The sequence below is a fragment of the Triticum aestivum genome, chromosome 4A, assembly GCF_018294505.1.
Source record: "Triticum aestivum cultivar Chinese Spring chromosome 4A, IWGSC CS RefSeq v2.1, whole genome shotgun sequence".
Taxonomy (NCBI): Eukaryota; Viridiplantae; Streptophyta; class Magnoliopsida; order Poales; family Poaceae; genus Triticum; species Triticum aestivum.
Window position 1 is genome coordinate 752717291 of NC_057803.1, and position 25114 is coordinate 752742404.

General features: G+C 47.3%; 2 protein-coding genes across 2 annotated transcripts in view; both read right to left on the reverse strand.

Annotated features, from left to right (window-relative positions):
- Positions 1–617: 617 nt before the first annotated feature.
- LOC123088658 (putative disease resistance protein RGA1) lies at positions 618–4885 on the reverse strand. The gene is made up of 4 exons (XM_044510890.1): positions 3322–4885; positions 2492–3289; positions 1232–1985; positions 618–1038 (listed from the first exon to the last, which is right to left on the reverse strand). The coding sequence occupies exons 1-4, from the start codon at positions 4880–4882 to the stop codon at positions 972–974; spliced, it is 3180 nt and encodes a 1059-aa protein (XP_044366825.1). The 5' UTR covers positions 4883–4885; the 3' UTR covers positions 618–971.
- A 4505-nt stretch (positions 4886–9390) lies between these two features.
- LOC123084629 (uncharacterized) overlaps positions 9391–25114 on the reverse strand; it is a 42667-nt gene continuing 26943 nt past the window's right edge. Inside the window, exons 12-15 of the mRNA XM_044506122.1 lie at positions 11065–11286; positions 10504–10566; positions 10350–10413; positions 9391–9533 (exon numbers count right to left, since the gene is read on the reverse strand). Coding sequence (XP_044362057.1) covers positions 9391–9533; positions 10350–10413; positions 10504–10566; positions 11065–11286 — 492 coding nt within the window. The remainder of the gene's footprint in view (positions 9534–10349; positions 10414–10503; positions 10567–11064; positions 11287–25114) is intronic.

Consider the following 25114-nt stretch of genomic DNA (forward strand, 5'->3'; position numbering starts at 1 on the left):
AACTAGACCTACCAAAAAAGTTTCTTTTTATTGTCAGTTTTTGTCTTGAACAGATGTATACTTTATATCCTTTATTAGTTAGCTGTCAAAAGTACTACCTCCGTCCCATAATATAAGAGCATTTTTAACACTAGTGTAGTGTAAAAAACGCGACGGAAGGAGTACTTAATATTGGTGACGTGTAAAGTTGCTAATCTCGTTACCGTGCATGGTGGTTCATGTGTAAATGCACATAAATAATGGTGTTATCATGCTGCCGTTTTAGCTTATCTTAATGACATCTCCCAACCTCTCTGGTTCAGGACTTCAGGTGGAACCCGAGTGTGCGTACTCCTCTGTTTTTGCTCGCGTGTGAGGGACAACAGCCGCAGGCAAAACACATTCAGTTGTTTGTGTAAATATATGTTGCTTGGATGTTTCTCAAGATCAATGTCATCTGTTATGTAATGCATGGCAATGGCAATTCCATCCAGGCAGCGCTGTCACCTCTCCATGTCCATGACAGTAAATGAAGTGAAGCAAAAGATGATGACGAAACTAGTTTGCCATCGCATTTCAGCAATGATGACGAAATTAGCAAAAGATGAACGAGTGCGTGCGTCTGATTCACTACATACTATTACAAGTAAATATAACAAGGAATTCTGGACTTCTGAGTCGCAAATTATTTTACAGTAACAAGTTGCCAGGTTTGTGACAATATGGTAAATAAGCTGGCTAGGAACAACAAATAGGATTTTTTCCACCGAAACACACGCTTCAGCGGGGAATTTGAAATACAGGAAGGAGACACACACAAACATCTCACTCAAGGTTCAGTTTCTCTTCTCTACCTTGACAGATACTAGCAAGCAACTGTGTACTGCTGCTATTATTGATACAAGCTAATAGCAACCTCCTGGAGCATCAAAGGGCGGCCCTTAATTTACTTTCCTCACACTCCTCCAACAGCATCTTCTTGCCTATGTGCCCTATGCCGGTCGAACCTCTTCCCCATACTTCTCGTGCCAATTTTCAGCATCAGCAGTGCCAACAAGGCTAGACAAATGAAAAAGGTTAATGAACTGAAAGGTCTAAATCTATTTATTTATTTATTTCATGAGCTACATAGCAAGATTTAACATGCATGCTATCTAATCAAAGAAGACTCAAATTCTAAACAACAACTTATGTGCATAAATAAATACAGTAATTAATTTAACTGCCAATCATTGCATGGAGTTGCACATACCAGCGGCAGAGTGGCTGCTGTATCTCGTTGAGCTCGGGGCACCACCTTATATTCACTTTCTTTATTTTATCAACAGCTGCTGCACCACCAATGGACTGGAGGCCTGGACAGGACGTAATGCTGAGTTCCTCCAGCACCGGTGCAGAACTTGCCATGTTGCTATTGGCGAGGTTGATACATTCTATGCCCTCACAACACCCCACACGGAGATTCTTAAGAGACGATGGTAATATCATTACCCTCCGCGAATCCAACTTAAAATGACAACCTATAATTAGCAGATCTTCCAACCCCTCGAGCCTATCAACACAGAGGGACATCAACTCTCCACAAAAGAAAACCCAAATGGTCTTCACGCCAGGTACACAATCTCGCTTGAGCAATTCATCCATGCCGAGTAATTTGGGGCACCTCTCAATACGTATCTTGGCAAGGGATGAGAATCCTTTAACATCGCTGTTGCTACTTGCTTCAGAGACGATTGATGTAAGATTGTCGCAAGAATCAATATATAGTTCCTCCAGGGATGGAAGATTGCTTCTCCACAAATGCAGGGGAATAGATGTCAACGACTCGCAGCGAATTATGCACAAATGAGTGAGGGAGGTGAGGTCAAGGAAGCAGCTCACAAAGTGATCCATAAAATTGCCTGATTTATCAAGGGTTAGCCTTCTAAGAGAAGTAGGTAGGACCACCAAGCCTTGCCAATTGATTTGAGCACAAGCTTTTATGACTAACTCTTCAAGACGGTTGTCTGAACGTGCTGTACTATCAACTGATCCATCCAACGGGACAAAGAATGATATGCTTTTCAAGTTGTCACACTTATGAAATTCAAGGGAGCGCAACATTGGCAGCAGGTTGGGCCGGAGCCAGCTAGGACAAGATTCATCCATGCTCAATAATTTGGGGCACCTCTCAATATGGATCTTGGCAAGGGATGAGAATCCTTTAACATCGCTGCTGCTGGTGCTACTACTTCCTCCAGAGATCATTGATGTAAGGTTGACGCAATAACCAATATATAGTTCCTCCAGGGATGGAAGATTGCTTCTCCACACATGCAGGGGTATAGATGTCAAGACTCGCAGCGAATTATGCACAAATGAGTGAGGGAGGTGAGGTCAAGGAAGCACCTCACAAAGTGATCCATGAAATTGCCTGATCTATCAAGTATTAGCCTTCTAAGAGAAGTTGGTAGGACCACCGAGCCTTGCCAATTGATTTGACCACAAGATTTTATGACTAATTCTTCAAGACGGTTGTCTGAAGATGCTGTATTGTCAACTGATCCCTCCAACGGGACAAAGAATGATGTGCTTTTCAAGTTATCACACTTATGAAATTCAAGGGAGCGCAACATTGGCAGCAGGTTGGGCCGGAGCCAGCTAGGACAAGATTCACCTCCGTAACCATTTACACTCAAATGTTGGAGATCCAAGTGAGGTAATACTTCCATCTGGTTTTCCATCATCTTCACCGTCTCAGGAATTTGCGAATCGGGCCAATTTAGGCAGAGTTTCCCAGAGTGGTCCTTGTTATAATCAAAACCCTTTGAATTGATTTTCTGTAAGCTGATGGCATCACTGAAGTCTGGGGGAAACCTTTGAATCAAACAACTACCACCCTCTACCACTTTGAGACGATGCAGACGACAAGCCGATGAAGGAAATGTGCAGGAAGTTGAACTTCCAAGAAGACGAAGGTAACGCAGATGCTTTGAGTTGCCCATGCTCTCTGGTAGCTGTACTACGCTGGAAAGTTTAATACTCAGTACACGGATTTTCAACAGTTCCTTGAACCAACAGTTTATCACGGGCTCAAAATCTTCTGCACTGCTAAATGATTCATCACATATCAGGGTCCTCAATTTTTTCTTGTTGCATATGCTCTTCAATTCAGAACATCGAACTTCTCCGTTTGTCAATATTGACAGATGGCGGACATTTGAAGGAACATTATCTAGGTCCCTAGCATGCTTTATAATGAAGCACTCATCAGCTGAGACTAGTTGTGCCATATCATGCATCAGATCATGAATTACATACTCATCAATATGTGGTGATGCTTTTCTAAAAAAAAGTCAATATGTGGTGATGCTTTCTGAAAGAATGAACGATTTGCAAGGGCATCAAAGCACATAGAGGCTTCTTGGGGCCCCTCCACATATCCTTGTGCAATCCAGATATCAGCTAGAAAATCCCTCCTAAATTTGTAATCCTTGGGGAATATTGCACAGATTGAGAAGCATCTCTTCAATTTATGCGGTAGGCACATATAGCTCAGTCGAAGGGCCGGCAGAATGTCAAACTCCTTTTGTTCTATTTTCCAGAGTTCACTTTCCATTATATATTCCCAGTGTTCTGTAGGTAAATCCACTGCCAACAAGCGTCCAATGGTCCTGGCAGCCAATGGGGAGCCCTTCAACTTTGGAACAATCTCTTTACCAATGCACTCCAATGACTCCCGGTTGTTGCAAGAGCTGACGGATCCAAATGCACAGGCTTTGAAGAAATCCCAAAATACCTTATCTTGCAAGCCCTTTAACTCATAACTATTCATAGGCCCAACTAGCTTAGCAACCCCACGAGATCTAGTGGTGACCAAAATCCTGCTTCCTTCAGCACCATATTTCAAAGACGCACACAAACTGTTCCATTCCGCCCCATGATCCTTCAAGATATCGTCCCACACGTCATCAAGGACAAGTAAGAACTTTTTGGACTTGACATGGCCTTCTAGTTTACCCATAAGAACATTCAGATTATTAGATGATGCATCTCCACCCAGGGACTCTATAATCTCTCTTGTTAACCTTTTTCTGTCAAAATCATATGAAACGCATGTCCAGATTATATTTTCGGGGCCAAAGTGCTTATTCACATCTGTATGCTTGCAGATTTGTTGGGCCATTGTTGTCTTTCCGACACCTCCCATGCCAACAATTGAAAACACAGGCAGCTCTGTCATTCTCTCTTCGATTTCAGTCCTTGCTCTCTTTGGTGCACGAACAACTCCTAGTGCTGCCACCAAGTTCTTCAGTTCTTCTTCCCGGCCAAACATTTTTGGCTCATTAAAGTTGGAAGTTGTTTCTGGCCTAATTGACTTATCAAACTTCAGTGGTGCTTTGTGCAAGCGCATATGCCTGCACTGCTTATGGATATGTTCTAGATTTTTATGAATTCTGTTGACTTTCCTGATCTGATCATTGGATTTGACCGTGTCATAGAATTCCAAACAGGTGTCATGCAATCGATCTGGACACAAATTCTTGCTGCGTTCAACCTTTAACTTGAGTGCATCACAATCAAACTCATCAAACAGGTCCTCTCCATCATACACTGCAGCCTTGATACCCGGGAGGAGAGCAGCCACATGTTCCTTATGGCTTAGAAACTCGACCTGATCAATGAGCTCAAGCATCTTGGGCATTGATGTCGTTAGCTCCCAAATAGCATTCCCCAGCCGCTCAATTTCCTCTTCAGCCTGTCGTAGAGCAGCTGCCTTGTCTTGGCATGGCAACTCTGAGGTGTTCCGTGAAGAACGAGTGGCCGTTATGACTGATGCCGTCCAGCTGAAGAATTCACGACATGCATTGACGTTTGAAAGCACCCCAGCATACTCATTGAATATTGCCAAAGCCATGGCCATAATTGAGCACTGCCGAAATTATATAGACGACATTAAGCTTGGTTCAACGAGTATGACATTGAAAACAGGAAATCATCTACACGTATGTGGGCGAGACACGGCATGAAGAAGCGGTTACCTTCTTTATTTACTTTGATGGCCTGTTGGAGGAGAGATGCTTCTTGTCCTGGCTGGTCAGTGAGTGACTAGATACCGGTGATCCAACTCTGGCCAAAATATAAACAATGACGATGTGGGCGCTGCTGATCTCACATGCCTTCTGCTGTAGTTGTGCAATTACATGTCATTAACGGCAAACTTATCATGTCTGAACTAGTAAGCACACGTATAAACCATATAGTTGAATATTGTTTCAATGTTCATTACAGAAAGGTGTGAGAACAAAAAAAAAGGCTACAACACATACACCTATACTGTACATTTTACTTAAGGGAAGTATTCCTTTTTGCCACTAAGCCATTTTTCATCTCCTTATTGCCCCTTTTCAGTGTTTACGCCCATATGCCAGTGAGACAGTGATGACAAAAAAGGACATGCATGCAAAACCCAGTGGCAAAAGCCTGTTACACCATAGTGAAAATGCAGAGATGCACATATTTTCTGTATGATTACATTCTCTGTTGTTTAAGTAGAATATATCAAGCTTAAAAAACACATATCATTAGAGGTCATGGCAATATAAGCTAAGTTAATTTGAAGTTTCCTTACCCTTTGTTTTTTTTGGAGAATTAACAATAAAGTCACAATAGGTAAGGTCAACAAGGTTTCACTCCATATACATATAACTCCTAATACACGTTGACATGGCAAATATCAAAAAACTATACCCAGGTGATAGATAAACAGCACCGTACCATCAGAAAATCAACGAAACAAGTTAGTCGATAAACCTTCAGAATTAGAGGTGTGATTCTAGAAAGACCTTTGGCAAAGGCAACTAACATTTAATGTTTTATTTCGTATTCATAATAGGCATCAAACATTGATCCAACATTCTGGCAAAAGCCCCAGATAGAAAATCAATTTAGCATACTGCACCCACTGTGTATTCATAAATCGGGTTTCTGCCGTCCTGTAAACATATGGAATGTTATTTTGTAGAGGCCAGCGGCTCTAGTAGTATGTACATCATCTATGAGATGTACAAAAGGAAGTAGAGTTACTTATGTTCACAGATAATCATGGGCAAGCAAACTATACTCCCCTGCAGTCAAGGGGCCTAGACAAACAACCATCGTATATTCCTCGTAAAAATTAAGAGTGCTAGTACCGCTCGTTTGGTCACAGTGTCACAGCAGCAGCTGCTGCAAATTATTTGTAATCTCCAATAGGTTAATCTAGTACTCCCTCTGCTTTTATGTACTCCACATATTAGAGTTGACTGAAGTCAAACTTCCTAAAGTTCAACCAAATTTATAGAAAAAAGTACAAACATTTACTATAACAAATCTATATGATGTGAAAGTACATTCAATAATAAATCTAATGGTATTGATTTGTTATGGTATATGTTAATATTTTTGTTTATAAATTTGATCAAAGTTTACAAAGCTTGACTTTGACAAAAGCTAATGCGCGGATTAAATAAAAACGGAGAGAGTGCAGGTCATAACTATCCAAAGAGAGAAGAAAGGATGACAATCTCATACCAGAGCAGGGCGCACTATATCGTCCACCAATAGGTTAGATCTAGTATAACCGACATGATCACAATTTAGTAACTAGCTAGCTAACTGAGTATTCCATATAAGTTAACACAAGATTCTTTTTTTTTCGGAGTAAAGGGAGTTTTATTCAAGATGTCATAGTGTTACAGTCGAAGTTTCCCATTCCCTTTCTTTTGGGAGAATTAAAAATAAAGTCAGAATAGGTAAGGTCAACAAGGTATCAGTGATATACATACAACACCTAATAGTAAACCGAAAGAGTTTAGGTAAGACTTTCAAAGAAAACTCTTGACGAGAGAATCGAGTCTATTCAGAAATGACTGCAGCAAGCTCGAATTGACCAGACAAGGAGATATATTGAACTATACCTAGGAGATAATGGTGTGTGCCCCGCCCTGCCATGCCGTGCATATGTGTCACACCAGCTGCAAATCTTTTTTTTTGTGGGAAAAAAAATTATTTGCAGAACACCAGCTGCAAATCTCCAATAGGCTAGATCTAGTACGTTGAAATCATCCAGGTTCATCCCCTAGCTTAGATCTAGTACTAATTTTATTTTTTGAGTAGTAATTGCTTAGATCTGACATCTCAAGCCTGGTCCCAATTTTGTAGTAACTAGCTAAATAACTAGCTAAAGCATCGGGTCATTTAATAACAGGAGTAGATCCGACATATCTCAGGCTCACACCACCCACCCACCCACCCACCCACGCGAACCAAACTCCAAGAACATGCTTCAGTAGCACAAGCATACATACCTCTCCGGTCTCCCTCCCCTCCTCGACGGCGGCTTCTCCCTCCCGGTCCCTCCTCAACGGCGGCTTCTACGGCGGCGCCGACGCAGCCTTTGATTGCCAGAAGAAGAGCCTGTGTGTTCCCTAGATCCAGTGAAGGCGACTGATCTGGAAGTTAATGATTATGTACGCAAGGAGATGAGGCGACCAAGACTTGCCTGCCGTGCGCTTTCTTGGAAGGCCCAGCGAAGTGCCCTCCCCAGTGCGCTAAAAGACTCACTCTCCCACATAAAAAATAATAATGACACCGCCAGAAAGTGGAACAGAGAAAAAGGAGAAATTACTTTCTTCTTTTTCTTTTTCTTTTACATTTTCAGTGTAAGAGCAACTCTAGCGGAATCACAGAAATGTCCATCATTTCCCCACCCCGCGTCACCTTGCTCTGGCGACACGGGGGAGAAACCCTAGCGCCGCCCCTCCCTCCCACCCGTCTCGCCGCCGCTAGAGTGCCCCCACCGGCGAAGTCCAGGCCGGTCCCAAGGAAGGCGGCGGCGAGGCGCTGGAGGTGTGGCGAGGTGGACGCGGCTTGGCGCGTCGAGGAGATTTGCGCGCCCCAGATCCGTTCGTACGTGCCCGCGACGGCGAGATGGACACGGCTGTCCGCTCGCCCGTCCCGCAGCTCGTGCACGTGCTCTTGGTTGTGCGGTGGAGTGGCTGGGCGCAGCCCAAGCGGCATGCAGGGGATGCGGCAGGAGGACACGGGTCCCCCCCCCCCCCGGCGGGCGGCCCCTGGCTTGGTGCGGCCAGATCAGGCGGGCCGCTGACGGCAAGATCTGGTGCCCTGGCGGCCGGGGGCTTGGAGGCGGTTCTGCCGACGACTGGTTGCTAGTGGTGCAACGTGGCTCCAGCCCGGGATTGTGGTCTGCGGTTGCGTGGTCTAGGCAGGCCTTCGGGTTGCTCTGGGACTGCACCACCGGCGGTGCTCCGGCTAGTTCGGTGTGGTGCAGCAAGTGGCGTCTGCTACTCCGGTCTGGTGGTGGTCGTGTGTTGGAGACATCATCCTCGGCATAGGTGCTCGGTTCCCCGATGAAGGTCATGCTCGGCTTCGGTCTGGGCGGATGGCGAATGATGCTCTTGGGGTGTGATTTTCCTTGTTGGAGGCGCCATCGAGGGGATCCGACTCCTCTACTTGCTTCATGTTCTTGCCTCCCAGTGAAAAACGTATACAATGATGGCATGGAGCAAAATCTAGTGATGGAGCACTTGGTTGGTGGTGGTGCTGTGGTTTTTGATGTCTACTACACAACATTCTTCTTGTAGACTCGTGTTGGGCCTCCAAGCGCAGTGTTTTGTAGGACAGTAGAAAATTTCCCTCAAGTGGATGACTTAAGGTTTATCAATCCATGGGAGGCGTAGGATGAAGATGGTCTCTCTCAAACAACTCTGCAACCAAATACAAAGAGTCTCTTGTGTCCCCAACACACCCAATACAATGGTAAATTGTATAGGTGCACTAGTTCGGTGAACAGATGGTGATACAAGTGCAATATGGATGGTACACTACAGGAGTCAGCTTATTTACCATCCGCCATGGCAGATGGCAAAGGCACCAAAGGCGGACGACAAAAGTCTTTGCCGTCTGCCACCGATGGTAAATCTGTCCGGCAAAGAGGACGACGGTAAACAGGTCCTTGCCGTCTGCTTTCTCGACGCGGATGGAAAAGAAGGTTTGCCGTCTGTGGCTGACGGCAAAGAATCTGGACGGCAATGCAGAGTCATTAGCCACGTTAGGTGGCTAACAACAGCCTTTGCCGCCCGCCAGCGGACGGCAAAGACTGCCTCCCTTTTACCGTCTGCCACGGGCGACAAAGAAACCATATGGCATAACTCCCAGGTTGTATAGGATGCTGCCATGTGGCCTGTTTGCCGTCCGTGGCAGACGACAAAGAGGCCTTTGCCGTCGGTGGTAGACAGCAAAGATGCTGCATTGTCTCATTTTGTGTTTTTTTTCTTACATCCAATTAATTTCACAGCAAAATATATGACATATCCAACACACAAGTTTCATCATACATACGTAACCAACACACAGTTCCATCCATACATATTACAATAGTTCCACATTGTTCATCCAATATATAGTTCCATACATCCATATAACAAGTTCCACAATATTCATCGATACAAAAGAAAAGCAGAAAGGGGAACCAAACACTCCATCCATGGAAGCTTCCGTCAAGTGAATGAAATCTGCAAAATGGGAAAAAAGAAAGTTAGAAGAATAAGACTAGAAGAAGAGGAAGAACTAAGCATACTTAGGTAAAATGGAGCTAACCTAGCTAATGGTGCCATTTTTTATATAAAGCAGCTTAGTATAGGTCATTTGTGATATAAAGCAGCTTAGTATAGGTCAATATTGAGCTAACCTAGGTAACTAAGCATATTAGAGCTAACTTAGGTCATTTTGTAGAAGAAGAAGAAGAAGAAGAAGAAGAAGAAGAAGAAGAAGAAGGTTTTTACCCTTTGTCGTTCTCATTCTTCTTCTTTTATTCTTTCTTTTTCTTCTCTTTCTTCTTCTATTCTTTCTTTTTCTCCTCTTCCTTGTTTTTCTTCTTCTTATTACTTATTTGTGTCATTTTAGAGCTTACATAGGTAATTATGCCATCTTTGAGCTAACTAAGCTTATTATGTCAATCTGGAGGAAATAAAGGTAAGTATGGGTCATTTTTGTGCTAACATAAGTGATTATGCCATTTTTGAGCTAACATATGTAAAATGGATCATTTTGGAGCTAACCTAGGTAAGATGTATCATATTGGAGCTAACCTAGGTAAACTTGGTCATTTTGGAGCTAACCTAGGTAAAATGGATCATATTAGAGCTAACTTAGGTCATTTTGGAGGAAACAAAGCTAAGTTTAGATCATTTTGGAGCTAAGTAAGCTAATTATGTCATTTTGGAGGAAGATAAGCTAAGTCTAGGTCATTATGGTAAGTATTTTGGAGGAAATAAAGCTAAGTCTAGGTCTTTATGCATTTGGTAAGCAAAACACTAGAGAAAACTTACCGACGTTGCTCTTGCCAGTACCACCACCTGGAGAAGGATCATGTGATGCTTGTCTCGAGGCACGCTGCACCAAAGATCATTTGCAATGTCTCGTTAGCATGCCGACACTCAAATGTTAATAATAGTAAGTAATAACCATTCAAATTAATCTCGCCGTGGTCCCCGGAGCAATCTCTGGCATTGGTGGAGGGCTCTGACCGGTCTTCTGGAAAACAGACTGCACATTTGTTTTTCACGGGTCAGTCATACTAGTTAGTAATGAAAAGAACATTAAGTGAATGATCTGGCTAATATGCAGAAGAAACTTACCACGGGGAGCTCGTACATGGCCCGGCTCTACATGTCATTCTGTGCCCTATCCTCCTCTATCAACCTTGCCGTCCTCTCCAAATCCCGCTACTTCTCCTCCGCCTCCCAGTCCCTCTCCGAAAGAAGCGCCTGGGTTCTATCTCTCTCACTCTGAAGAGCAGCCTGCCACACCACTCCTCGTTAGCATTGTAATCATCGATGACTGGACACACAATGTAATGCTTGAAAGAAATCTGAGTGTATAACTAACCTACAAGGCGAGCTCGATTGGCCGTGGACGAGGCCTTATCTCAGGATCCGAGCTCGTTTGGCGCTCCTTGATATCTGAGAGAGTGCGAGGACAATGGATAAGTCCATCTCCAATGGTTACCGAGCCATGGGACCTCCCGCCACCAGATATCATCACCAGCTCCGAATCAAACGGCCCGCTCGGGTTAAAGTCCTCCCATTTCCTCGCCTTTCCCACATCTCTATACCTCACGAACTTTTTGTGGGAGGAGATGTTGGTGAAGTTCTTTCGATTATCAAGGTCAGACGCAGAGATTGCCTTGGCATTCTTGAACAGGGCAGTATGGGCCATGGCATAGAGGTCAAACACCTCTAGCACCGGTGCCATAATGTATACCACCTAAAAGAGAGGACCATAGTATTAACTAAAGGGCTCAAGCTACCATGACAGAATGAATTGCATGAATCATGAAGCAAACCACATACACCCAATTCCGCCCGTATTGAAATAAGTTGGCGCTGCCTTGATGGTGTGGCACACCTTCATTTGGGCATGCTTGTCCTTGGCTTCTTTGTGGACGGACCACCATGCGTCCGAGCACCACGAATCCACCAACGCCTCCCAACAATCCATCTTATCCGCAAACCATCTCGGGGGCACCTAAGTTAGTAAAAAGAAACTTGAGCGCTACGTCTATGAATCAAATCAACTAAACTAAGAACAAGGCCTTAAGAATATAGGAAATTACCTTCATGTAATCCTTCTTGTTCAGAAACTTTCTGTGGCACTTCTTCTTGGGCTTCCGAACACCACGCGAGGCGAAGTAGTCTCAAACAGCCTGCACCCGAGCCTCGTGCCATAAGTTTTGTAGTAGGCGCCTGCACTTGGCATCAATAACCTATGCACAGGCCTCCTCGTATCCCTCCACACACCTGTAGAAGGTCTGCATTCAAACGAGACAACATTGGTTAGTACAATAACTAAGCTTATTCTAAGATTTTTAATTGTGTAAATAGGAAATTACCCAAAATGTTCTGATCACCATGTCGGCCCTCATGTGGCACAAGACACCGTCGATGATCTCCTCCGGCGGGGCTGGGGCAGCCAAATAGTGCTCCCAGGTCAATCCTAGCTCCGGATGTTGACCCTCACCGGGCACCGTGACCCACCCCAGGAAGTTTTGCCAGCAAATCACACCAAGGACTTTGTTGGGCCTGCGGACATCCAGAGGATGGTCCCAACCCCTGCAATATGACAAGGCGCCAACACATTAGATATTTGAAAAAACATGATGGCAAAAGGTACAAAAAGAGTAAATGAACTTATGTCGTCCCATCAGGCCAAATCAGCCACCTCTGCTCGCGGGCCGCCGGAACGGACGGGAGCCATGTACTACCATGCTGGTAGACGATGGCTGAGGGAGTCCTGGACTAGGGGGTGTCCGGACAGCCGGACGATCATCGTCCGCCGGACTCCAAGACTACGAAGATACAAGATTGAAGACTCTGTCCCGTGTCCGGATGGGACTTTCCTTGGCGTGGAAGGCAAGCTTGGCGATACGGATATGTAGATCTCCTACCATTGTAACCGACTCTGTGTAACCCTAGCCCTCTCCGGTGCCTATATAAACCGGAGGGCTTTAGTCCGTAGGACACAACATACATTACAACAATCATACCATAGGCTAGCTTCTAGGGTTTGGCCTCCTTGATCTCGTGGTAGATCCAATCTTGTACTACCCATATCATCAATATTAATCAAGCAGGACGTAGGGTTTTACCTCCATAAAGAGGGCCCGAACCTGGGTAAAACATCGTGTCCCTTGTCCCCTATTACCATCTGCCTAGACGCACAGTTCGGGACCCCCTACCCGAGATCCGGCGGTTTTGACACCGACATTGGTGCTTTCATTGAGAGTTCCTCTGTGTCGTCACCGATAGGCTCGATGGCTTCTTCAATCAACAACGCTGTCCAGGGTGAGACTTTTCTCCCCGGACAGATCTTCGTATTCGGCGGCTTCGCACTGCGGGCTAATTCACTTGGCCATCTGGAGCAGATCGAAAGCTACGCCCCTGGCCGTCAGGTCAGGTTCGGGAGCCTAAACTTCACGGCCGACATCCGCGGGGACTTGATCTTCGACGGGCTCGAGCCACAGCCAAGCGTGTCGCACTGTTACGATGGGCATGATCTAGCTCTGCCGCCGAACAGTGCCTTGGTGGCCGCACAAGAATCCGCTCCGGCCCTTAGTCCGGAGCCGATTGCCCAGATCGAGGACCGGTGGTTGGACACCGCCTCGGGGGCTGCAACTTCCATGGTGATGGAGCCGAACACTAACCTTGTCCCTCACGAAGCTCGTGACTCCGAGGTGCCGGACTCCCCGCCGGACTCCGGACCTCCCACGCCCTTGCCAATCGAATCTGATTGGGCGCCGGTTATGGAATTCACCGCCGCGGACATCTTCCAACACTCGCCCTTTGGCGACATCCTAAATTCGCTAAAACATCTCTCGCTATCCGAAGAGACCTGGCCGGACTATGGCCAGGACGGTTGGGATATGGACGACGAAGAAATTCAAAGCCCACCCACCACCCACTTTGTAGCCACTGTCGACGATCTAACAGACATGCTAGACTACGACTCCGAGGACATCGACGGTATGGACGACGATGCCGGAGACAAACAAGAACCAGCGCCTACAGGGCACTGGAAGACCACCTCATCATATGACATATACATGGTGGACACCCCAAAAGAGGGGGACGGTGAAGAAGCAGCGGAGGCAGATTCCTCAAAGAAACAGCCCAAGCGCCGACGTCAGCGGCGCCGCTCTAAATCCCGCCACAGTAAGAATGGAGATTCAGGCACAGGAGATAATAACACCCCAGAGAGTGCCGAAGATAATCCCCTCCAGCAAGATTCAGCGTAGGAGGATGCAGAAGCAAGCCCTCACGAGAGGGCGGCAGACGAAGAGGTCGAGGATGATAATTATATACCTCCCTCCGAAGACGAGGCAAGCCTCAACGACGAAGAATTCGTCGTGCCCGAGGATCCCGTTGAACAAGAGCGTTTTAAACGCAGGCTTATCGCCATGGCAAATAGCCTAAAGAAAAAGCAGCAGCAGCTTCAAGCTGATCAGGACCTGTTGGCCGATCGATGGACCGAGGTCCTCGCGGCCGAAGAGTATGAACTCGAACGACCCTCTAAAAGCTACCCAAGACGCAAGTTGCTCCCCCGATTAGAGGAGGAAACATACATAGCTTCATCGCCAGCGCACAATACGGCCGACCGACCACCCCGTGGCCGAGACAGAGAGGCATCTAGGCCCTCCACCAAGACCGTACCCCGGCATCGCTCCAAAAGTACGAAGCCAAGAGGGAACGCGCCGGACTTGCGAGATATATTGGAGGACAAGGCAAGGCAATCCAGATCCATCTATGGATCACGTGGGCGCCCCACGACCCACGACGAATATCGTCGCGCCAGATACAATAACTCCGGCCGGGCCGAACACAGCAGACAACACTCTCTCGATCTACGTCGTGATATTGCTCAATATAGAGGCGCCGCACACCCGCTATGCTTCACTGATGAAGTAATGGATCATCAATTCCCCGAAGGGTTTAAACCCGTAAACATTGAATCCTACGATGGCACAATAGACCCCGCGGTTTGGATCGAAGATTATCTCCTTCACATCCATATGGCCCGTGGCGACGATCTCCACGCCATCAAGTATCTCCCACTCAAGCTTAAAGGACCAGCTTGGCATTGGCTTAACAGCTTGCCTGCAGTGTCAATTGGGTGTTGGGAAGACCTGGAAGCCGCATTCCTCGACAACTTCCAGGGCACATATGTGCGACCACCAGATGCCGATGACCTAAGCCACATAATTCAACAGCTAGACGAATCGGCCAGAGAATTTTGGACACGGTTCCTTACAAAGAAAATCAAATCGTCGACTGTCCGGATGCAGAGGCCCTCGCAGACTTCAAGCATAACATCCGCGACGAGTGGCTAGCCCGGCACCTAGGACAGGAAAAGCCGAAATCCATGGCAGCCCTCACATCATTAATGACCCGCTTCTGTGCGGGAGAGGACAGTTGGCTAGCTCGCAGCAACAACCTCAGTAAAAATTCTGGCAGTCCGGATACCAAGGACCACAATGGCAGGACGCGTCAAAACAAAAATAAACGCCGCATTAACGGCGACGACAAGGAGGATATGGCAGTCAACGCCGGATTCTGAGGCTCCAAACCCGGTCAGCGGAAGAAGCCATTCAAAAGAACCACTCCGGGTCCGTCCAATTTGGACCGAATACTCGACCGCTTATGCCAGATACATGGCACCCCTGAAAAGCCAGCTAATCACACCAACAGAGATTGTTGGGTATTCAAGCAGGCAGGCAAGTTAATTGCCAAAAACAATGACAAGGGGCTGCACAGCGACGACGAGGAAGAGACCCGACCGCCGAACAATAGAGGACAGAAGGGTTTCCCCCCACAAGTACGGACGGTGAACGTGATATACGCGACCCTTATACCCAAGAGGGAGCGAAAGCGTGCACTAAGGGACGTATATGCGATGGAGCCAGTCGCCCCTAAGTTCAATCCATGGTCCTCTTGCCCGATCACTTTCGATCGAAGAGATCATCGGACCAGTATCCGCCATGGCGGATTCGCTGCATTGGTTTTAGACCCAATCGTCGATGGATTTCACCTCACGAGAGTCCTGATGGACGGCGGCAGTAGCCTGAACCTGCTTTATCGGGATACAGTGCGCAAGATGGGCATAGACCCCTCAAGGATTAAACCTACAAAGACGACTTTCAAAGGCGTCATACCAGGTGTTGAGGCCAATTGTACAGGCTCAGTCACACTGAAAGTGGTCTTCGGATCCCCGGACAATTTCCGGAGCGAGGAGTTAATCTTCGACATAGTCCCATTCCGCAGCGGCTATCACGCCCTGCTCGGACGAACCACAATTGCAAAGTTCAACGCGGTACCGCATTACGCATACCTCAAGCTCAAGATGCCAGGCCCTCGTGGAGTCATCACGGTCAATGGAAACACGGAACGCTCCCTCCGAACGGAGGAACACACAGCGGGTCTCGCAGCAGAAGTACAGAGCAGCCTTTTAAGGCAATATTCGAGTCCGGTCGTTAAACGGCTGGACACGGCCAAACGCGCCCGGAGCAACATCAACCAAGACTACCTGGCGCGTTCCGAGCACGCGTAGCAATGCGGCCCCAACCCCAGCCCTTGCATAATTGCAAGACCAACCCTCCGCGTACATCATTACGCTCTGGAGATACCATGGGCCTAGGGGAAGGGGCACAACCACAACAGACCCAGAGTACGGCTCGACCACATCAGGGGCTCACAAGTGTGTCACTCCTTTTTGTTATTATTTTCTTTCTTTATGTACACAGGACTCCGTTCACCAGAGGCCCTGTCCGGCGGTGGACCCGCCGAACTCACAATGCAACAGCCAGGGAAGAAAGAAGACTGCGATAAACACTCAGGTGGTCTCCATTACGAGCATTAAATTTGATTATATCCACCAGTCCGCAGCCCATCCCTGGAGGGGGACATGTTTGATTAGTCCAATCCCTTGCTTACCGCAATATTTGTATCATTACGCACTCATAGCAGAACTCTTTAATAAATAATGCAGCGTTTTTGCCTGTTATTGCATTACTTTACACATATGTTCATTAATGACATCTCGCACCCGTATATTATTGGTACGGCCGAATACACCAGGGGCTTATGTTCCCCGCATTATGGTGTGATAAGTCCGAACACTTTCACAAGTGCGGCACCCCGAACTTATAGCATTATATGAATCGGCTCCGAATCATGTCTTGGGTCAATAGTTGGGTTTGCCCGGCTCCCACGTTTTGGCACCTTACGTTCCGTTCTGTCGGCTAAGGTGGCACTGGCAGAACCACTGCGATTGCGCCCCGGTTGAGCTGGGCGAGCGCCTCAGTGGAGAAAGCTAAAACTGACCGGCACGATAAGGCGAGAGACTGGTCGCTGTTCGAGAGGTCTTTTCGGGTCCCTAAAGACTCACGCCGCTTCGAGCGAAGTTCCGGATAATGTCCGACAAAGGCATGGATAGCGCCCCAAATTCGGTCTTCCGAATACTAGGGGCTTCGCCGAAATTTAAAATTATAGAATTCTATGGCTAAGTGAGAGTATTCAAGCATTATAAGTCCGGTTGCCTTGTTCGTTGTGTTGAGCGCCTCCCTAGATGGACCCAAAAATGGGAACAAGAATGCTCAAGTTATCCCGAACACCCCAACACTTGCGGCTCGGGGGCTGAAGCCAAAGACTTGCCATCTCTCAGATTTTATAAACGGCCGCACAGAAGGTAATATTTTAAATTAAACAAGCATTGCTTAAAGCGCATATGAACAAAGTTTTCAGCGCACAGGATAATACATAACGAGTTTTTTACTCAATAATTACATCTCTGGAGCATTCATCCGCAATATTGCGGGCACCCTTCAGGACAGTCTTATAGTACATTTCGGGCGTACGATACTCCTTGCCCGCTGGCGGCGGGTCAGTAAGAAGCTTCTCCGCATCCAGCCTGCCCCAGTGCACCTTTGCGCGGGCAAGGGCCCGACAAGCACCTTCAATACAGGCGGAGCGCTTGATGACATCCACCCAGGGGCACGCATCCACCAGTCGCCGCACGAGGCCGAAGTAGCTCCCAGGCATGGCCTGTCCAGGCCACAGCCGGACTATAAGGCCCTTCATGGCCTCCTCGGCTACCTTGTGGAGCTCGACCAGCTGCTTCAGCTGGTCGCTTGGGGGCACCGGATGGCCGGCCTCAGCGTACTGAGACCAGAAGACCTTCTCCATTGAGCTCCCCTCCTCGCCACGGTAGAACAAGGCGGCATCGGATACACTACGCGGCAGATCTGCAAACGCCCCTGGAGAGCTCCGAATGCGGGTAAGTGTCAGGTAGTTTACATTAACATGCTTGCTTTGCATGAAAAATGCCTTACCCACCGCTATCTTCTTCACATCTTCAACCTCCTGAAGGGCCTTACGGGCCTCGGCCTTGGCGGACTTGGCACTTTCGAGAGCCGAGGCGAGCTCGGACTCTCGAGTCTTGGAGTCGCGCTCCAAACTCTCATGCTTCTCCATGAGAGCCTGGAGCTCTTGCCGCACTGCCGCCACCTGTGCCTCCTGCTTTTCTCGCTCTGCCCGTTCCGCGGCCGCACTGCGTTCCGCCGCGGACACAGCCTCCTTCAGGGCTGCCACCTCGTTCGTGGCCCTTGCAATACACGTATTATCCTTGTTTATTTTATTGCAACCAAAATCTTTTTCTGTAAGGTAAAAATTCAAAGTGGTGCTACTCACCTTCTTTGTCCTCGAGCTGCCTCTTGGCATGGCCGAGCACTCGCTCGGACCGCTCGAGATCTTGCTTTAATACACCAACCTCCGCAGTCAATGCGGCAGAGGTCAGCAGCACAGCCTGCAAACCCATATTGACATAATTTATTAGCAACCTGCGAATATCTTTTTAGATCCTCAGTCCGGCTTTTCTTTCCGAACACCGAACCAAGCATCAGGGGCTACTGTCTATGCGGTATTACATTACATAATTTTAACTTCTTACATCAAAGCCTGTTAGAAGGCTATTGCAGGCTTCGGTCGGCCCGCTCTTGGCGAGCTGAACCTTCCGAATCACCGCACTCATAACAGTGCGGTGTTCTTCCTCGATGGAAGCGCCTTTGAGCGCCTCCAGCAAGTTGTCCGGCGCCTCCGGTTGGACGGAGGCCGCCGGCGTCACGGTCTTGCCCTTCTTTCGAAGGGGCCGCCTGCCGGACTCTGGAACCACTGCAGGTTCCGGCGTAGAGTCCGGCGCAAAGTCCGGGAGGCTGCCTTGCGGCGCCTCCGGAGCCTCCTCCTGATGGGTCCCTTTCCGGGATCCCACCTCGGCGTCCTCATCGGCGCGGGGGGTGGAGGCAGTCGGAAGAGAATCCACATCCGACGGGGCCAACGACCCGCTCGATGAAGCGGGGAGATCATCATCGGCCGGACTGCGGGCAAAATGCGGCATTAGTAGGACACTATGTGACACAAAAGAAATTGCATATCATTCAGGGATCCGGACACTTACGATCTCGCCGGAGGCCTGGCCCTTGAAGGCCACTCCTCGTCGCCAACGTCGGTGTTGGCAGAGCTGTCCGGGGGAATAATTCTCCCCCTCTTGGACCCTTCGGCCTCCCCTGTTGGGGAAGCCTTCCTCTTCCTCTCTCCCCCCTCTGGGAGAGAGTCTTCTTCCTCCTCCTCGTCTTCGGGGGAGGAGTCCGCCTCGTCGTCGGACGATTGATAACGGGAACTCTTTCAAGTGCCCGTGGCCACCTTCTTGGCCTTCTTCTCCGGCACCACATGCGGTGCCGGAACCAGCAGCCCTACTAGACGGGCGCCCACTGGGTCTTCTGGCATGGGAGCCGGGCAGATGAGCTGCTCGGCCTTCTTCATCCATTCCTGTCAAAGGAAAAGAGGGATTGAAACCCTTTTAGAATCAATCTATTTACAATAAGTGTCCCGTAAAGGGGTAGAATCACTTACCTCGTCAGCAGGATGCTGCGAGTGAAATCCGCGATCTTCCGTCGCGGATGCGGGGCTTCGGCGCCCTTAAACAGCACCCTCCAGGCGCCTTCGTACGTCGTGTCGAAGAGCCCGCTCAGCGCCTGGTGCTGTTCCGGATCAAACCCACAGATTGAATGCCCATTCTTGGCATGGGAGAATCCGGCGGACGAGCATGACTTGGACCACGTCGACGAGCCTGAGCTTCTTGTTCACCAGCTTCTGGATATAGGCTCGGAGTCCCGTCAGCTCCGTCGAACTACCCCACAACAAGCCCTTCTCTTTCCAGGAGGTGAGCTGCGTAGGGATACCAGATCTAAACTCGGGGGCCGCCGCCCACGTAGGGTCGCGCGGCTCGGTGATGTAGAACCACCCCGATTGCCACCCCTTGACGGAGTCCACGAAGGCCCCTTCGAACCAGAGGACGTTGGGCATCTTGCCCAACATGGCGCCTCCGCACTCCGCCAGCGTGCCCTTCACTACCTTCGGCTTGACGTTGAAGGTCTTGAGCCACAATACGAAGTGGGGCCGGATGCAGAGGAGGGCCTCGCACACGACAATGAACGCCGAGATGTTGAGGATGAAGTTTGGTGCCAGAACGTGGAAATCCAGGCCATAGTAGAACATGAGCCCCCGGACAAAGGGGTGAAGTGGAAAGCCCAGTCCGTGGAGGAAGTGGGGAAGGAAAACGACCCTCTCATGGGGCCCGGGGGTAGGGATGAGCTGCCCCTCGTCGGGCAGCCGATGCGCGATGTTGCCAGAAAGGTATCCGGCGCTGCGCAGCTTTGTGATGTGCTCCTCCTTAACGGTGGAAGCCAACCATTTGCCTCCCCCTCCGGACATGGTCGGAGAAGGTTGAGACGAGATGCGCGAACTTGGGCGCTGGAGCTTGAGTGCGCGGAGGTGGGTAAGCAAAGGAGGAAGAAGGCGTGGGTGAAAAGGTGGATCCTTATCCCTTATATATAGGCGGGCGAAGACTATGCGTCCCCCACCAGCCTAGTAAAACTCGCTTATCTCCCAAGCGCCACCATCAATGGCGCGGTTGGGTTACCCACGTCCGTATTGATAAGATTCCTGGAATAAGGGGAACACGATCTCTGCTTCGACAAGACGTGCCAAGGAAACCGCTTCAAACATGCTGAGGTGGTATAATAAAAAACGATTCAAGTAAAGGCTTGGTAGCGGTGTGATGTCATGCCGCAAAATACGTCAGCAGATTGAGTTTGTGTACATTTTATTCTCTCTACGGTGGAATGTGGAATTTATTTTGCAGAGCCGGAAACTATCCTGGTGTTCATGATCTTCTCTGGATTATTCAAAGGAGGAACCCGCCTTGCAATGCCGAACATTATGCGCGCCGGACTTATCTTCATTGAAGCCTGGTTCAGGGGCAACTAAGGGAGTCCTGGACTAGGGGGTGTCCGGACAGCCGGACTATCATCGTCCGCCGGACTCCAAGACTACGAAGATACAAGATTGAAGACTCCGTCCCGTGTCCGGATGGGACTTTCCTTGGCGTGGAAGGCAAGCTTGGCGATACGGATATGTAGATCTCCTACCATTGTAACCGACTCTGTGTAACCCTAGCCCTCTCCGGTGCCTATATAAACCGGAGGGCTTTAGTCCGTAGGACACATCATACATTACAACAATCATACCATAGGCTAGCTTCTAGGGTTTAGCCTCCTTGATCTCGTGGTAGATCCACTCTTGTACTACCCATATCATCAATATTAATCAAGCAGGGCGTAGGGTTTTACCTCCATCAAGAGGGCCCGAACCTAGGTAAAACATCGTGTCCCTTGTCTCCTGTTACCATCTGCCTAGACGCACAGTTCGGGACCCCCTACCCGAGATCCGCCGGTTTTGACACCGACAGTGGCCCCCTCAACCACCTCGTCTTCGCTGTTGCTATCAGAAACCAGATGCCCGGCACAATAAGCATGGCCACTCGACCACTCAGGCGGATCCTGCCAGGTACCCCATCCGGACGTCTCCTGAGATGTAGCCTGGGGCGGAGTCACGTGGGCCCAAGCGTCTTGGCCCGAAATCTCATGGGCCGAAGGCCCGTCGACCCTAGGTTCGTTGATCGGATTCTCGTGGTATGAAGGACCGTCGACCCTAGGCTCGTGGACCGGAGTCTACGTAGCCTCCTCCTCCGACGTGCCCCCTCGACCCTCGACCCATCACCCCCTCGGTGGTTGATACATCTCCAATGTATCTCTAATCTTTAATTATTCCATGCTATTATATTACCCGTTTTGGATGTTTATGAGCTTTACTTTACACTTTTATATCATTTTTGGGACTAACCTACTAAGCCGAGGCCCAGCCCGAATTGTTGTTTTTTTTCTTATTTTTGTTTTGAAGAAAAGGAATATCAAACGGAGTCCAAACGGAATGAAACCTTCGGGAACGATCTTTTTGGAACAAACGCAATCCAGGAGACTATGAGTGGACATCAAGAAGCAGCCGATGCGGCCACGAGGCAGGAGGGCTGCTACCTCTTGAGCACTGCGTTGGTTTTCCGTTGAAGAGGAAAGGGTGATGCAGCAAAGTAGCGTAAGTATTTCCCACAGTGTTTGAGAACCAAGGTATCAATCCAGTAAGAGGCTCCACAGAAGTCCCTCGTACCTACACAAACAAAGAAGAACCTCGCAACCAACGCAATAAAGGGGTTGTCAATCCCTTCACGGTAATTTTTGAAAGTGAGATCTGATAGAGATAATAAGATAAGATAAATATTTTTGGTATTTTTATGATATAGATTGAAAAGTAAAGATTTCAAAATAAAGTAGATCGGAAACTTATAAGATAAAAGATAGACCCAGGGGCCATAGGTTTCACTACTTGCTTCTTTTAAGATAGCATAAGTATTACGGTGAGTGAACAAATTACTGTTGAGCAATTGATAGAAAGTGCATAGTTATGAGAATATCTAGGCATGATCATGTATATAGGCATCACGTCTGCAACAAGTAGACCGAAATGATTCTGCATCTACTACTATTACTCCACACATCGACCGACTCCTGCCTGCATCTAGAGTATTAAGTTCATAAGAACAGAGTAACACATTAAGCAAGAGGACATGATGTAGCACTACTAGGGAAAAGCCTAGCAGCAGCGCGGGTTTTAGGCCTATCAGTTGCGCAAGCAAGAGAGCTACTGATAAGGCGCTACAGCTAAAGCTTAGAAGTAGCGTGCCTACACCCACGCTAGTGCTAAATTGACTTAGTAGTAGCGCTTCTCTAGAGGAGCGCTACTGTAATTAGTAGTAGCGCTTCCCCTTGCCCGCGCTACTATTATTATTTAGTATTTTATTTCTTTTTTATTTCATGTTGTATTCATACACCTTTACACAAGTTTTCATACAACAGGAATTTAGAGATTGTTTTTACATCATAATGAGTTATTACATCACGGGGTGAAAGAACCGTGGACTAGTTTCAAGTGGATGTCCATCCACTTGAAACTAATCCGCGGTTCTTTCACGCAATGATATAATAATATCATCATCATCATATCATTAACAACTTATCATCATAATACATCATTGTCATATAACACCTCCTCAAGATCATCGTTTTCATCAATGACATCACATAGCAAATTCCTCACTAGTCGTAATCACAAGTTCTCCTCATCATCAACTCTAACACATTACCACATAATAAACATATTGTACCTCATAGGACCTAGTACTTTGATTAAGACCTACTACATTTTCTAAGGTAAAATAGCAAAAAACAAGATAGCCCCTGACTCTCCATTATGGAGAATGGAGATTGGCTGTCAACTATTTGCCTTTCGCTGAATGTTACTTCCAAGAACCTCCTTGCGAATGTCCATACATTTCTTCCATTCTTTGATGAACATGTGTTCACCGGTTTTAGAAATCCGATATGCACAGGTGAGCTCCCTAGATTTACCTGGCAGTATGTTCAGAACAGTAAGGCGACCATTCAGATACATCAGATGAGGCACACAATCCATCGGGAGTTTCTGTTGAAAAACATAGTAAGAACTTCATAGTTAGCAATGATGTACTAGTTTTAAAAGTATGCAAAAGATGCACGGATGTTGTAATAGTAAAAAATCTTACCAGGGTATCTCCAGAGAAGTTACCGTGGTTCAACACGTGCACTAGTGGCACGTATTCACCATAATTTGGAGGAGTTCGATAATAGTTATTGTAATCCTCAAGAAGAGTACAAAATGCGATCAGATGATTTTTCTCCTTATAAGTTAATTCGGAGCCATCGGTGTAGTGGGTTTTGTCTACCATCTTCCGCACAGTCTTTGAAGAATCAAAATAAGCTGTCAATGGAAATAAGCTGTCAACTATTTTTAAATAAACAATATAAATTAGTTAATAACTATGTTTGAGAAACTCACATAGCGGTACAATCGGAAGCGTATCAACAAGGACCCAAATGTCCATATTGTCTTGCTCGATGTCAGGATCACCAAGATCCATGGTAACAATCATACCCTCATAAAAACCATACATTTTGCAAAGTGCTTCCCAATTTTGGCAACCAAAATGGGTTACGCTCTGAGCATTGCACATATTTACTTCAAAATCCATATCATGATGGGTCCTTAGGTGTATTTTCTTTGTTTCAAAATTTTCATGGTCTTCAAAACCCATCATCTCCAAGACATAGCGTCTTGCATGGCATGGGATAAGCTAGTCGAATTGTAAAAGATGAAAATGAGACATTGAAATAGTTGAAGTCATGCTTAATTACGAAAAAACACTTGTCGTTGTTGCGTACCGTTTCAACATCGAAGGTCTCCTTGAGCTTAATGCTGAAGCACCGATCTTCGTCCAGCTCAACGAACTTGTCACACATACCTTGATCGTCGTGGCACCAGCTGCACTCCCCCGGGAGACTGTCGTCGTCCGAGTACGACATTTCCTATGTTCATAATTCAAAGTTTAAACTTGTACAATTAAATATATGTACTAAAAAACCTAAATTAGATCATTATTTTCCGAGAAAATACAGGCCACTCGATATTTCCTACATATTCTAGCACAAGTCATGCCAGAATTCACGGAAAAATCCGGCATGACCTTTGCTAAAAAAGGACATATCGAGCGCCTGAAATTTTCTGGAACAGAAATTAATCAACACTCCGGCAAAACATAGGCCACTCGGAGGTGTAAACTGAACATGAACGGCAACTTGGGCAACCACATATCCTATTTGAGCAACACAAGATATACATGGATATTTGGCTGGTCTCACCTTGATGTCGGAGGGGGTCGGTGACGGGGACGACGGCGGCGATGATGGAGGGGCTCCTTAATTTCTGCAAAAGCAAAAACCGTATAAGTTATCACTGATACATCCCGAATAATTGCTTAAACTAAAAAATAACAACAAATATGACATGTTCAACTAGTTTTATTAATTCAACTAGTTCTTACTAAATATAAACTTACTATAAATAGAAAAAAAACTAGTTCTTTCTAAAAATAAAGTAGTTCAACTAGTTATATTAATTATCTTACTAAAAATACATTAGTTCTATTAATTCAACTAGTTCAACTAGTTTATTAATTTACTTACTAAACTAGTTCAACTACAACTAAAGTAGTTCAACTA

Excerpts from the sequence above, each read along its gene's own strand:
- LOC123088658 (XM_044510890.1), bottom strand. The coding sequence starts at position 4,882 with ATGGCCATGGCTTTGGCAATATTCAATGAGTATGCTGGGGTGCTTTCA. Across the intron at positions 3,290-3,321 it reads CTTTCAGAAAGCATCACCAC|ATATTGATGAGTATGTAATT; the intron begins ATATTGACTTTT and ends AAGCATCACCAC. Across the intron at positions 1,039-1,231 it reads CAGCAGCCACTCTGCCGCTG|CCTTGTTGGCACTGCTGATG; the intron begins GTATGTGCAACT and ends TCATTTGTCTAG.